At 39.0% G+C, this 16,370-nt stretch overlaps 1 protein-coding gene across 5 annotated transcripts in view; it reads left to right on the top strand.

The window, feature by feature from the left end:
* The window catches only part of ADGRB3 (adhesion G protein-coupled receptor B3), a 621,597-nt gene that overhangs the window by 494,352 nt on the left and 110,875 nt on the right, over window positions 1-16,370 (top strand). For all 5 annotated transcript variants that reach the window (XM_073336359.2, XM_073336357.2, XM_073336356.2 and 2 more), the window contains 3 exons: window positions 2,566-2,692; window positions 4,339-4,442; window positions 7,896-7,998. In XM_073336359.2, the coding sequence (XP_073192460.1) occupies window positions 2,566-2,692; window positions 4,339-4,442; window positions 7,896-7,998 (334 nt within the window). The remainder of the gene's footprint in view (window positions 1-2,565; window positions 2,693-4,338; window positions 4,443-7,895; window positions 7,999-16,370) is intronic.

Consider the following 16,370-nt stretch of genomic DNA (forward strand, 5'->3'; position numbering starts at 1 on the left):
CCTGCCACAGAAATGTGTCTCACTGTCATCAAAAAGTGGAATTTCTCCCCCCAAAATAAAGAGGTGAAAGAAGGGCAATATTGAACATGTGATAGTTTTAAATTTCAATATCTCACAATCCTGCATCAAAAGGGAGAAAAAAGGTAAGGGTAGTATTTTTGAAAGTGCTCAGTATTGGCCTAACTTTGCTACCATTGACATCAGTGGGCGTTTCTCTTGAGTTCAAGAGGAGCAGGTAGGCCAGCACTGAGAACTTCTGAAAAATCCTAGCCTAAATCTTTAAAGTATTTCTAGTGTAGTTGTTTTGTGAAATATGTGACATTTATAGAATGCATGATGGTGTGGTGTCACATAGTGGTTTTATTGGTAGCCATTTGCAATCACTGGTTCAACTCTTTTGTGACTTTATCTCCTGATTTACGTGAGTGTATCTGAAAGCAGAATCAGACCCACTGAATCAATGGAGTGTCCTGATTTACACCAGTTTAACTGTGATCAGGATCAGGACTGTTTTGTTTTAAATACAATTGGTCTATATAGCTGTCTATGTTTCTTTTCTTTTTTTTTAATTATTATTATAACTCACCTAGGGCTATTCATTGGACACAATTTTGAAAGATTTAGTGTTAAATGGATGCATTGTGCATGCAAAACACAAGTTAAATTCAGTGTACTAAATTCAGAGTGTACTAAATTCAGAGTGAATAATACTGTCCTTATGTTTTAAAACATGCCAATTTCTCTTAAGCTATCATTTGTCTTAAATATTTAATCAGCTCAGATAAATATACTTCATTTGGCATTAACTGTGTGTCACAATAAGATAAGAGAAAGGAAAACTAATAAAATAAAATTGTAAGGTGAACCAGAAGATATGCTTCAGAATTTATTATAGTTTAAATAAAATGTATGAACATTTTTTAAAGTGGATGTTGGTATAGTGTTGTTTGGCTTTGTGAAAGGGTAAATGCGTGAATAGAGGCTTCTAAAGGAAAGCTTAGGTAGTTGGAGATTTGGTGATTTTCTGTCATCTAAGATTCCCCCATTGTGTCTGTGTTTGTTTTTTATGTGAAACTGATTTGAAGGTAATATGATACAAGTGTTGCCTTTGGGCACTGAAAAAGCTAGTGGCATAAGATACCAAAGTGGGATAGTGTGAATTGTACTCTGAAAGGGAATTAGGGATCACAAATCTCCGCTTCCTGAGGGCCCTGGCTTGGAGAAATCACACGGATGTGGGTTATTAGAGGCAGAAGAGGTGAACAGAAGAGTGATCCTGGTGAATGAAAATTAAACGTAGTTATCCCCCCCCCCCATGTCTTCCTGTTTCTTTTTCTCATTTCAAGTCATTTAGTGACCTAGAGTGAAATTGACAAGAATTGACAACACATGCTGTTACCAGCAGCAGTGTCTCCATCTGATCCCTAGACATTTGGGGGGGGGAGGGGAGGAGAAATCCAATGGTTATACTCTAAATATGACCTATGTAAAGATAACAGGCTTGATTTAGTTGAAACCGAAGTCTTTCTCCTGTAGAACTGATCCCAGTGCTGTGTTTCACAGACAGAGGAGATGGGTTTTTCCCCTCTCTCTCTCTTTCCGCACAAAGAAAACGTGGGTCGATACCATTTTTATTGTTCTGCTGGGGTGGATTTGAGCATTTTGAATGTCTAATTGAATCGGAGGCTGGTTTAGTCTTTTTTTTTTAATGGCAGAGGGTGGAAAGTCCCATTAAAATGACCCCTTTGGCTTGGGGTTAGCCCGGTACAGTTGCCCCCCAAATAAAACAAACAACAGGGAAGGGGGGAGGGAGATGGGGAAAGGTGAGTTGGGCTGAGTGATGTCTGGAGGGCGAACTCGTGTCTCTTTGGCGATGTTGTGGGCTGCTGTGCTGAAATCCGTCCCTCTGCTGGAGCTGAGGGAAAGGCAATAGTCGGAGGCATCTGATGCTGCCGTTTCCAGGGTGAAATTTCCTGAAATTAAAAAAAAAAACAAAAAAAACCCTTAACAAAAATAGCCAGAGGAGCAGAAGATCCGGCATCTCCGAATGCAACCAGTGTAACCTAGACAGACATTTTAAAGCCATCTGCATTTAAACTAACCACGCACACAAAAGAGAAAACACTAACGACCACCCCAAAAAACAAGGCGCGAGAGACAGACAGAGCTGGTATGAAAAAGAAACAAGCCTGTCTTCCCCCCGCTCCCAACCCCCGATCAGGGTTTGCAGTGATCTGATGAGGCTAGGAAGTGGCTGGCCGGCCGTGCACAAGGCTGCTGCTGGTAGCAGAGGGCTCTACAGAGCGAGGCGAGGTTTCAGCAGGAAGAACGCTGGACAGCGCATTGCACGCCGCCAAGCCGTCTCCCTGCCTTTCCCCCCTCTCCCTTCGCATTACTGTACAGCTGGAGATGCATCTAAATTAAGTCCTATTGAACAACAAGTAGATCTCTTCTTTCCGGGAACTACACTAGACTCTCCTCTCAATTAAACTGCATATTCGCTTCATGGAATTGACCGTCAGGCATAATTATCCCGATTTCTTTCTCTCTCTCTCTCCTTTGCAGGAACGACTCTTTGGGAACCTGGTCCACCCAGGGATGTAAAACTGTGCTTACCGATGCATCCCATACGAAATGCTTATGTGATCGTCTCTCTACCTTCGCCATTTTGGCTCAGCAACCTAGAGAAATAGTAAGTAACAAAGACAAAAATCCAGGTTTAACGCAAAAGCAGGAAGATTTGTTGTCCAGCTTCTCTGTTAGGTAGATGTCAGACGTTGCATCGAGGAATTGTTTAAATACTGCAGGTTGGCAAAATGTTGTTAGTCTCCTGTTATCTACAGTAGCTCAGATAAATGAATTCCAAATTCTGTGATACAACTAAATTCTAGTCAATTTCGAACGGCTTCCATCTCCGTATTTTATAGGAAAGCCTTGTAATTGTAATGCAAATGTGTTGAAAACTTTCATATTGAACGATTATCAACTTAACAGCCTTTTTCAAGGGTGTTAATCTTTCAAGAGGAATGTAGAAGGTTTTATTGCTGTTAGCAGAATGAAAACCCTAGATAAGGTAGTTAAACACATTGCAGATCTGCATTGGATGTGTTCAGTACAGGTTTTCTGTGTTGTCTGTTGGCATCTTAAAGAAAAATAACAAAGTTTGCATGGAAAGGAGTGACATAAAATGTAGAAGCAACCACTCTAGGTATTATTGCATGTAAAAATAGTCTAAAAAGCAAATCGTTGTGAAGTTGAACCCAAAAGGGCAATAATTTGGTTTTCCTCTTTTTGGAAGTATATGATCAGAGACTGTTTTTATCAGTAAGCTTCAGCTGTTTGGAAACAAAGTGGTTGAAATAAAGCATGACTTTCGGTGTAAAATCTGGCCTAAAAGTACACTAGTCTTAGTTCTTGTTTGGTTGACGAAAGATATCTTGATGAAATGTAATTTACAATGCATACTCAAGACTTTTAAACAGCATATCGGTAAGCCATATAGAATATCTTGTCAAACTTTTAGGTCTTTTAATTTGCATTAGCCAATATCATGTTAATTTTAGAATACACACAGAGATATCCCTAATGCATAATACTGATGTCTGAGACTAATTGTTTTACAGCAAGAAAGCAAGTTTATTTTTCAAGGTCATGTATTTATTTTTCTACTGTTATTAATTCAGAATAGCACAGATTAAATCATTCTAGATTTCCAAGTTCTTCAGAAGAAGCATACAATATTTTTGTGTTCCCTTATATTGCCATTTCTTCTATACGATCAGAGGCCCAAGAAAACTAAGTGTGTGAGAATACTGCACTTCAAACAAAGTTATTAAAAGTCCTAAAGTTTGGTAATTCTGCAGTGAACATGAATAAGATCTTGGATAAAGTACTGGATGATGTTTAATAGCTGTCAATAAAACAAACTATTTGTTTAGCACATTATTTTCAAAATATTTCTACCTTTCAAGGAAAATAAGTATTTAAATTAATTTTAACTAGCGTGCCTTTTACACCTAAATTAGTACCGTGGTGTCCTATTAAGTTGTAATATCACCATTTGCTTTATTTTACAAAACATTATGTAGTGGTATAATAAATCATTTTAAGGCTCTAAGGCCTCTCTGGATGGCATCAGTAATTAAAGAGATCTCAGAGATGGGAATGGATCAAATTGGGAATTAAGTTAGAAGGAGTACGTCTGCTTGATACCTAATATTACCAAGGCTGGCTATGATACAGTAGCTGTTTTAAGCATTTTCCTTTTTATTGCTTTTTTCTGGCATTTTAATTCCTGGAAGATGGTTTTCTCTCACAGTAGTTTGTTGTAACCTACAGATCATGGAATCATCTGGTGCCCCCTCAGTAACCCTAATAGTAGGCAGTGGTCTCTCATGCTTGGCCTTGATCACCCTAGCAGTTGTCTATGCAGCACTATGGAGGTATGTAATTGATGACATGGTTGAATGGAAATGCACAATTGTTTGGAATTAAATGAGTAGTTCAGGATGCCATTAGATATGTTCTTATCTTCTATATGTCGTAACAGTAGGCATTTTAAAACAAAATAGCTATACAGTGCATGTTGCAATTGATCTGGAATAAATCTGATTAGTGTAATTGATTTGCTTGTCTGTCTTGGTCCACTGATGACTTTATAGTCCATACTTTCTCTCCCCTCTTCAGTATTAATGAGATTGCCCTTTCAATGCAGTAGTCAGACAGTTAATAAACACTTTACAGGATTCCTCCAGAGGTGAATTCTTATATTTTAATCAAGGCTTATGGCCTATTTCCTGACCTACTTCTCCTCCATTTATGTTTGAACATGAGGTATTTGTGTAATAAAATCTACATATGAAAGTCACACAAGTTTCAGGTTTTACAGGTTCACAGACGTTCAGACTACTATGCTTGAGTATGCACACTTCAGCTCATCATTCATTGACGAGCACAGAATGAAGCAGTCTGCCTTCAAAAACATGTTTGGTTGGGACTTTGTGACACAGTCTAATACTGAACTTGCTTTGCACCTTAGGGACCCCTAGGATCATAAATGCAACCAAAAGGTATGGAGAAATTCAGTAGGAGGTGGGATTTAAAATAGCATGATTAGTTAGTGCGGAACAAGAAGAGTGAGAAAGATATAAAATAATGAGAGACAGAGTCAGCAAACTAGGAACAGCTATTTACCCTTTCCCATAATACAAAAACAAAATGGCACTTAATGATATTAAAAGACAACAAGCTTAAAAGGATGGAAAATGTAACATTAACCAATAGAATATGCTGCCATACGTTATTACTGAAATAAATAACTTAAGTACCAAAATAAATAGCTAAATTTCTCTCTATGAGAGAGAGCGAGAGGATTAGACATTTTTGTATAATATAGAAAACCTGGGTATTCCAGCCAGGATAAAAAATTATAAGGATTATCAACCATCATCAATATCAACCTCCAATCAGTTCCTAGTCACAGACCTTACTGCTCCCCCTGCCTGGCTTCAACCTGCCACGTTGTCAGTGGCCCATTCTTAACCGATTCCCGACTGGGCAAGGCCTCTCTGCAGTCAACCAGCTCCACTGGGGTCTTCAAGATAACTCAAGCTGCAGCTGCAATGCAGCTCAATGACACACATTGTCAAGCAGTGCCCACTAACCAAATGCAGCATGGACTCCAAGAGCTCCACTTGATCACTAAGAACACTATTGCTTGGCTTGGCTAATATTCAAATGCTAAATAAATAAATAAGAAATAAACTGAGTATAAGATGGCTTCAGGAAGTGATTCCCAACTCCCCAACTGCAGAATTGACTGAGTGCATTATGGGGTTATTGCTGTGTCTTGTGATGTATCTGGCATTGTTGGAGACCCGGTATGAGGCTGAATGTATTAGTGGTGGTTCCCAGTAGAAGGCCCTCTAAGCTGGGAAAGTAATTGTTTAATGTGAGCTGAGAGGCATAAAACAGGGTTTGGATGAAACTGAAGAAAGGACAATTTAGATTTATATCAGGAAGTATGTGCTAAAAGTGAGGCCTTTTTAACTGTAGAATGACCTTTGAAAGTCCCAGCATTTGAGTTATTTAAAGCTGGAGTGAACAAAGCTTTCAGGAGTACACTTTAGTCAACAGTCTTGCATTGGCAGAAAGATGGACAGTGGATCTAAAAAGGGTTTTCCTGCACTAACTTTTGTGATTCTTGGTTCTTGTGGGCTTGGTTATGTCACCCTTGAAAATATATTTAGTTAGCAGAAAACCCCTGCAATTTGTCTGGATTGGCAGTGTCTGCTCAAAAGAGGCCTAGAACTTTGGAATGGTAACATTGCTGGTCAGAAGAAATAAGGTGCATTAGTAAAGTATCTAAAAGCTTGCACATCACTTGCCTGGCTCAGATGCTGTGGGCCCCTAACTTTCCTGAGCACTAAATTTATCCACACACTGAGTAGCAAAAAACTGTTCTGATACCATGTTCAAATTTGAGCTTCTTCATAGTTCAAGGGTGTTTGATGTTGGGGTCTGGTTCAGGACCATCACTAATAAGGAGTTAGAGAGTAGTAGTGTGTAGGCAAATGCACTAGCCTTTTTGTAGTCATCTGCCAAATCACATACAGCCTTGGACATTATACTTTTTTTATTTATAGGAGGAACGTTTTTGGGGTATCTTGTACTCTTTTTATGAAAAGTGTAATGGACTCCTCAACTTATAACTAGACAACTGGGCAGAAAGGACAATAATTTATTTTCTGTCCAAAGCACAGCACCTCAAACTACCCATCTTTACTGTGCCCTAAAGTGTCAGCTGTGGTTATGCATGTAAGGCCTGGCATGGGGTTTAAACCCATGACTTTCTGGCCCACTGGAGACAGTGGCATCAACTGAGCTGTACTGCCAAAGTAAAAGCTATAAATAAATTGAATAATTTTCATAAAATCTGGGCACCCACAGCTCCCAGTGATTTAAGTCAATGATGTTGCAGAACACCTCTGAAAACCAGACCAATAATACAGTTTCTTGAAATAGTCATTGTTTTGGTGTGCTTCAGCATACAAAACACAATGTAGCAGAATGAGAACATTTACATTTTTAAGAAACCAGATGATACAGTTGTATTTTGTTATCCTATCAACCATTTTCCCAATAGACTTGTAAAATGAATAATGTAACAAAAGTTGGCAACAGAGAGTATGTGATACTCACTACTATAATTTAGTATCAACCAGTACAAAGATCAGCTATCTTTGCTATTTGGTCATATGAAGATGAAGGACTTATTGTATTATCACTTCTTCACACACATTATTTTGTAAATGTAGTTTAAACTTCAAGATTAATGTGTGCTATAATTATCCTAATAATGTAAGTGTTTAAGAATGCATTGCCATGTTATCATCTACTATACTGCATCTTAATTCATATTGTGGGCCATATCCAATGGAGTTATTTCGAATTATGCCAGCTGTGGATCTGCCCCTCTATGAACATTCCCATAGAGAAGCAGACAGCAGAAGAAATTATATTACTATTGATCTGAATTTATGCAGTCACATCATAATCAATATGATGTCATATCAGTAATACCAACAGTTTAAAATGGAAGCTAGACAGAATCTAGCTTTAATGTCTTGAGACATTCTGAGGGAATTATAAAATACATCATGAAAACAAAATCTTTTCTAACTGGCATATTTTTTTGTATTAGTAGGAGATACCAAACAAGTAATAATGTTTAACAGAAAATTCTCTCTTGAAATTCTGGTAACAGAGCTCTAACATTTTAAAATGTCACCAGGATTTCTAAGAATTGCATTCAGGTATTTATGGTTGCTTATCTGTTATGATATTTTCATTTTCAATGGCTTTAGAACCTTATTATTCTATATTTATTTGGACAGGTACATCAGATCGGAGAGGTCAATAATTTTAATTAATTTCTGCCTATCTATTATCTCATCAAATATTCTTATACTGGTTGGACAAACTCAGACACATAATAAGGTATGATTGATTATATTGACTTTGTATTTTAATATCTATTTTTTGTGTTTAATTTGGAAACAAATCCATTCTCACTGGACTAGAGATTTTTAGTAAAATATTAACAGGCAAAGGAAATTTTTTAACATGTTTCCTAATTTTTTCCTCCAAAATCCCTTTTGGTATCATTCTCTTTGGACATGCTGTGTTCTCTGTGGTAGACTTGTCTGTTTTATAACTAAATTTCAAAGATGAAATAGTTCAAAGCCATAAAACATCAAAAGCCCAAATTCTGGCTCATTTTAATAATTGTAATAGGATAGTGCCACAATGTTGTTGTTGTTGTTGTTGTTTGTCTTTTTATAAATACACTGACACTCAAAAGGCAAGTGTAAATTGCTTGGAAGTTAGAGTACAACTCTTGAAAATGTGCACAAGCAGATATACTAAGATGCTGTAGCAAGACTGTATGGGTACCAGATAAATATAGAACTATTAGACCTTTGATTGCTCATGGATATAGAATAGTAATAGCATTGTGCATCTTGTTTATGTATAGATTGCAGAACTGATAATAATCACAACAAAACCTGGTTTCAGGCTATCTTTATCACATGTAGTCACTTCTATGTACTGGGTCATCACAAATCTCTGAGTGATACTGGGTAGCTTTCCCAAGCAACAAAAAGCAGTTGTTTTAAATTAAATAAAACTGTTCAAATGGTTTAGAAAAACAGAATAGTATATTTTTCGACAACAAACCTTAATTTCAGACAGTACTTGCCTTCATCCATCTCCATTACTGTCATTCACTTTTCAAATCAGTGCTTAGGAATTTAGCTGAATACCTCCACCTAGTCTATGAGAGGTAGATGGCAACATGCTGAAAAATGTACCTCAAAATATATACTTGTACAATAACTCATAATATAATATTGGATGAGTATATCTATTTGGGGGCTGCAGAAGGAGTCATGTGAATCTCATTGACTTTATGAGGAGTTATGCAGATAAAGGCCTTGACTAAAATTTTTTTAAGTGCACAAGTGACTTAGGAGCCTGAGTCCAACTGGAAGTAAGTGGGACTTAGACTCCTAAGTCATTTCAGTACTTTTGAAAATTTTACCCCAGAACACGAATTGGAAAAGTTTTATATTCTACTTTAGTATATAGCAAGTTGCATTTATTTGAAAGGAGACATATCTCCCGTAGTTGGCATTCCCAAATGCATTGCCTCTCCAGAACTTTTTTCCTTTGAGTTCCCCTGTTCTCAAAAAAGAATAGAAATTGACATGGAAAAAACACACACTCCTTGACCATAGAGGTTGGACCAGAGGCTGTGAGCATCGTAAGGGCTGTGGATCACAGAATCATAGAATATCAGGGTTGGAAGGGACCTCAGGATGTCATCTAGTTCAATCCCCTGCTCAAAGCAGGACCAATCCCCAACTAAAGCATCCCAACCAGGGCTTTGGTAAGCCTGACCTTAAAAACTTCTAAGGAAGGAGATTCCACCACCTCCCTAGGTAACGCATTCCAGTGCTTCACCACCCTCCTCATGAAAAAGTTTTTCCTAATATCCAACCTAAACCTCCCTCACTGCAACTTGAGACCATTACTCCTTGTTCTGTCATCTGCTACCACTGAGAACAGTCTAGATCCATCCTCTTTGGAACCCCTTTTCAGGTAGTTGAAAGCAGCTATCAAATCCCCCCTCATTCTTCTCTTCCGCAGACTAAACAATCCCAGTTCCCTCAGCCTCTCCTCATAAGTCACGTGTTCCAGTCCCCTAATCATTTTTGTTGCCCTCCGCTGGACGTTTTCCAATTTTTCACCTCCTTCTTGTAGTGTGTGGCCCAAAACTGGACACAATACTCCAGATGAGGCCTCACCAATGTCGAATAGAAGAGAACAATCACATCCCTCAATCTGCTGGCAATGCCCCTACTTATACATCCCAAAATGCCATTGGCCTTCTTCGCAACAAGGGCACACTGTTGACTCATATCCAGCTTCTCATCCACTGTAACCCCTAGGTCCTTTTCTGCCAAACTGCTGCCGACCCATTCGGTCCCTAGTCTGTAGCGGTACGTGGGATTCTTCCGTCCTAAGTGCAGGACTCTGCACTTGTCCTTGTTGAACCTCATCAGATTTCTTTTGGCCCAATCCTCTAATTTGTCTAGGGCCCTCTTTATCCTATCCCTACCCTCCAGCATATCTACCTCTCCTCCCAGTTTAGTGTCATCTGCAAACTTGCTGAGGGTGCAATCCACATCATCCTCCAGATCGTTGATGAAGATATTGAACAAAACCGGCCCCAGGACCGACCCTTGGGTCACTCCACTTGATACCGGCTGCCAACTAGACATGGAGCCATTGATTACTACCTGTTGAGCCTGAAAATCTAGCCAGCTTTCTATCCACTTTATAGTCCATTCATCCAGCCCATACTTCTTTAACTTGCTGGCAAGAATACTGTGGGAGACCGTGTCAAAAGCTTTGCTAAAGTCAAGGAAAAACACGTCCACTGCTTTCCCCTCATCAACAGAGCCAGTTATCTCATCATAGAAGGCAATTAGATTAGTCAGGCATGACTTGCCTTTGGTGAATCCATGCTGACTGTTCCTGATCACTTTCTTCTCCTCTAAGTGCTTCAGAATTGATACCTTGAGGACCTGCTCCATGATTTTTCCAGGGACTGAGGTGAGGCTTACTGGCCTGTAGTTCCCAGGATTCTCCTTCTTCCCTTTTTTAAAGATGGGCACTACATTAGCCTTTTTCCAGTCGTCCAGGACCTCCCCCGATCGCCATGAGTTTTCAAAGATAATGGCCAATGGCTCTGCAATCACATCCGCCAACTCCTTTAGCACTCTCGGATGCAGTGCATCCGGTCCCATGGACTTGTGCTCGTCCAGCTTTTCTAAATAGTCCAGAACCACTTCTTTCTCCACAGAGGGCTGGTCACCTCCTCCCCATGCTGTGCTGCCCAGTGCAGTAGTCTGGGAGTTGACTTTGTTCGTGAAGACAGAGACAAAAAAAAAGCATTGAGTACATTAGCTTTTATCAAATCCTCTGTCATTAGGTTGCTTCCCTCATTCAGTAAGGGGCCCACACTTTCCTTGACTTTCTTGTTGCTAACATACCTGAAAAACCCTTCTTGTTACTCTTAACATCTCTTGCTAGCTGCAACTCCAGGTGTGATTTGGCCTTCCTGATTTCACTCCTGCATGCCTGAGCAATATTTTTATACTCTTCCCTGGTCATTTGTCCAATCTTCCGCTTCTTGTAAGCTTCTTTTTTGTGCTTAAGATCAGCAAGGATTTCACTGTTAAGCCAAGCTGGTCACCTGCTATGTTTACTATTCTTTCTATTATTCTTTCTACTATTCTATTCTACTTTCTTTCTACCGGGATGGTTTGTCCCTGTAACCTCAATAAGGATTCTTTAAAATACAGCCAGCTCTCCTGGACTCCTTTCCCCCTCATGTTATTCTCCCAGGGGATCCTGCCCATCAGTTCCCTGAGGTTGTCAAAGTCTGCTTTTCTGAAGTCCAGGGTCCGTATTCTGCTGCTCTCCTTTCTTCCTTGTGGATCCTGGTTTAGACAGGGATTATCACTCCCTAACTAAAGGGGTGATAATCCCACTCAAGCATGTGCGTGCTTGGAGCTGGGGAGCCTGGAACCAAGGCAATCTCTAATTCAATTCCTTTGAGGGGACGGGAAACTTAGTTTACCTTGTTAACTGAGCAAATTTGATCTGGAAGAGGCAGAAATAGAAAAAAAAAGATCTGTTTCTTAACCATTGTTTGAGAGGAAAAAGCTTTTTGACATTCACCTTTTATATGAATTATATTAATATTATTCCCTGGTTATACAAACAGGATCCAGTTGTGGAGTTTATTAAAGGTGTGGGGGCCAAATACTGCAGTTTTTACTCAGGAGAAGGTTTCACTGAAGTCAGCAGAAATTTTCCCTGAATAAGGACTGCAGGGAATTGGCTCTTGGAGAATAGGTGTTGCTGCTCTGGGACTTTAGAAGGAAGGGAAGCATTTTAAACATTAAATATAAGAGGACTTGTCTTCACGTTGTGTGAAGAGAGAGAGAGACCTGGTTAACCAAGTTTGAATTCTATACTATCCTATTCTCATTTTTGTACCCCCACCATCACCGTGGTATCTGATCACATTAATGAATATCTGTATACTAATCCCAACACCACAAAGTTCAAGGGTGTTCACCTTTGATGTTACATTATATTGGCCCACTTGTTAAATTTATTATTGGACTTAGAACTGGATCTGGGTTTAGGATAGGTTTAGATATGGTGAGGGCCATAGTAGTAAATTGGAGCAGTGTGTAAATTAATCAAAATGAAGATATGGTGATTACAGACAGCTTGTTGTTGTCCTGGTTTACAGATTGTAGATTTCTCTCTTTGCATTAATCAATTTACAGACCAGTTTTTATTTATTTAAAAACTGTTCCAACTTTAAAAAAGTGTACTTCTGTAGAGCTATTTCTGTGCACACTGGCAATTTGTGAATAAAGGAATTATGACTCTTGCACTGAAGAAGTGCAGATTATTTCTTATTTTTTTATTTACTTTAAATATACCATAGGTATTCTGCATATTAAAACTAGCAATAGTCTTTTAAGGCTGATTGTATTCTTCATGGTTTGACTTTCCTTTGTGTATGAAGAATTAATGAAGACTAAGTGAGTTTCAAATGCTGTACTTTCTCTGTAAAAGTATGTTCTGTCCTTTTTTTTCTCACTTAAAAAGGGTCACAATATTTCCCAGAGGCAGAAATGGACAGTGTGTGTACTGATGGGGCCATATAAAAGTAGTCTAAGTTCTTCAAAGATGGAATAGCTTTTATATTTCAAATACTCAATGTTTAAAGGCAAAAATTCTCCCACTCAAGTATTTCAACTTGAGGGTTCAGACATTAGACCTGAAGTGTAGGCCATGGAGCTTTTTCACCTGTTTTGAAATAAAGGTTGTTGGAGGCAGAATTTTCAAAAAGGCTATAAAGTTTGATTTAAAGTTTCTATGATTATGTATCCTGCTTAAATATAATCAGTGTTGCACTTGAAAGGAGATATAAAGCATGTTAATTTATTATACATTTTGATACTTCTTTCTGCTTCTTGGTTTCTTTTCTTAGATAAAACTTGCTCTGTATAAAATATTAGGCATATTACTTTACATAAACATGGGGATATTTCTAATATGATTAGTGTGCTGAAGATACTCCTTTCAATTCTGATTTAAAACTCATTAATATTGGTATTGAGAACCTGATTCTGAATCCACTGGAGTTAATAGTAAAGATGCCATGTTGCATGAATAAGCTAACAGGACAAATAGATGTGTGCTTTGTCAAATACTAGAAAGTGTCCTTAAACCTACACAAACACTGAGTTTTTGCTTGGTAGAGACTGCCATTTTTTGGGTGGGGGGAACTATATTCAGTGATTTGAAGGCTTGATTATGTCATGTAACTCTTTCCATATTATCTGCTTGCTGTTGTTTTCTTTGCCATCAAGAAAAATGGCTGCATTTCTTCACTGTGTAGAGTTTGTTGCTTGAAGATATAAATCTTGATTATGCTCCAGCTCTAACTTATCGAGTAGGCTTCCCCCCTCCCTCCATAAGGTACTGATAGGTATTGGCCTGATTTTTTTTTCTAAATTCCCTTTTTATTTTAGTATGTGCACATTCAGAAACTATCTGGCTTCATTAAGAGTTGCATTGTAAATAAAAACACATTAGTCATCTGAGATAAACAAATACTGTTTTCCTTGGGAAGAAAACCGTGCTAAACAAACCGCAAAAATGCATTTTACAGGTGGGGGAAGTTAATTCTTTTCCATCTTAACCTGTTTCTGTCATGTTTCAGAGCTAGCTGACTGCCCTGCATTGGTGCCTCAAAGGGAGTCTGTGTGGCTTTTGAGAAATAGCTACATTTTCAGGAGTATATGCTTTTTCCTTCCTGCACACTTATCCATTCTATCAAAAAGAAAAGGAGTACTTGTGGCACCTTAGAGACTAACCAATTTATTTGAGCATAAGCTTTCGTGAGCTACAGCTCACTTCTTTTTGCGAACACAGACTAACATGGCTGTTACTCTGAAATCCATTCTATCAGTTGTAATAGTGTGCATGTATGCCCATCAAGGGAAGATTATATCCTTTAGGGTGAGGTAGATGATCAATCATGGCATGTTTAATTTTCTGTATCCTTTCTATCTAATTGTAGCCTAGGGTTTGTGATACTCACTATTGCAGCATTTTGGTGATAATCTCTTATTTACATGGGTTTACAACTCAGCCATAAAGTCTGCTTTGTGTTAAAACTTGGAGCATATTTTGAGACGGATGGCTAGGGGGCCGGATTTGAATGTACTCTCTTTGATCACCTACAGTACAAAAGAACCCCTCATCATCAGTTTGCATAAATGATTTAGGAATAAAAATGGCTTAGAAACCAAACCAAAGCAAACATGCCTAAAGTATTACAGATCATTAGCTAATTTGGATTAGATTCCTTAACTGTTTGGGCAGGATGAAGCTATCAAGTTACTTCTTTTTACAAAATAAATGCCTTTATGCTATCCTCCACCCTGACACATGGCCTGGAGCCCATGAAATTACAAAGCAATGGAAAAAGCCACAGAAGCAGCAGGAGCCAGTATAACATGTCCCCTCCTCACTCCCTGAAGTAGCTGGCTGTGTAATTAAAGCTCACCAGGGACTGGAGGAGTCTTTGTGGAGCGGTGGAACCAGGGAGCAGCACTGTATGTAGCATGCTTCCCTCAGATACCCATGTGGGTATTAATTCTGCTTCTAGCCCACGTGAACTGTTTCACCCTACCTGAAGCCACCTTCTAGAAAGGGTTATTGTGGAGGCAGAGGAACCAGTGGTAGCACAGCTAAGAAACAGCAGGCAAGAGCTCCAGGGCAGCTGGAACACACACAATGTGAAAACAACACTGAGGTTGTGTTAGAAAACAATGAATGAAGAAGGTAATTTACAGTTGAGGAAGTAAACTCAGAGCCTAAACTGGTGACTTCAGTGGAGCATGACTCATTAACTCCAGCTGAGGATCTGGCTGCATAGGTCCTCCTACTCTTGTGAACACCAGGAAGCCATTTTAATCCCTTCCCCTTCCCTCTCTGCCTGTGTGTGGAATTTGAATGCAGTGGCTCTCTTTGAAGAGCTGGTTCAGCCATGTCACTGGAATGTGTCTGTACTCCAAAGACCAGCAAACAGAGTGTATTTTGCCCCTTATGCCTATGTGCTGTACATTCAGGAGCACAGAACCAGTTAAGTGCAGTGGAGCCCACTTAAATGAACACCTGTTAAAGTATTAGACCTGTTTAAACAATGCTGCTTCCCCGTGCCAAACTCTGACAAAACCTGTTAACTTCAGGTGGATTAGCTCACTATTCTGAGACTTTTACGAGTCTTTCTGTGGAGCAGACCCTACATTGCTCTCTCCTAACTCAAGATCAGTACACAGGTAGTCACTCCCAGTACTGATACCTGACTGGGAGGATAGGAGAAGGGTCTATTTGAAAGCACCAGGAGGTCTCTTTCTCAAAATATATCAACGGTAGCCGTCAGTTTGGGATTCTGTAAACAAATTTGACTTTTAACGTTATAAGAAAGAGATTATATAGAAATTAGAAAGGTGTAAGTACTACCAGTTATACCCGACTCCTGTTATGAGCTCTTGTCAGCTATTCTAAACAGCATTACAAAGAAAAAGCCAGGGGGTGGGGGGAAGAATAGTCTTATTACAGGCATTCTGAAATTTTACAGTGATTTACCCTTGTACGATTCAGGGTCACAATTCTCCCATCATACAGACATTTTATCATATTGCTCCCAGTATGGAGTTTCTCCCTCCGTGTCCGCTAAGGCCTGTTTTTAATTGGTACCTCTCCTCTGGAAGTCACCCCCACAGCCCTCAGGATAAATATCTTATCCCCTCACAAACACCTATTTGAGTAGTTTCTGGCAAGCTGTTGATGACTCAAGCTACCTATTTTTGGCTTCACACATTCTTTCTGTTGCTTTTGGGTTTGTTTATTGGATTCCAGTTCAAATTGCAAAGTAGCCAATGGGAGATAGATGAGACCTGTAAAGCCTAGCACAGTTTAAATGGGCATGTGTTTGATTCATACACTCAGAATTCAGGGGGGAGGCACTTCGTTCCTAAATAGAAATGTTCCTTCCTAAATAGAAATAGAAAATCCTAAACAGGATTTTTAAGTGCAGATACGATAGTAACAGACTCCATAGACTCCATTATAATAATAATTATAAATCAACATTCAAGTATTTGGTGATTTTCATCCTTCTGTGGGAGGCAGCATTTTGCTTG

The sequence above is a fragment of the Lepidochelys kempii genome, chromosome 3 (assembly GCF_965140285.1).
Source record: "Lepidochelys kempii isolate rLepKem1 chromosome 3, rLepKem1.hap1, whole genome shotgun sequence".
Lineage (NCBI taxonomy): Eukaryota > Metazoa > Chordata > Testudines > Cheloniidae > Lepidochelys > Lepidochelys kempii.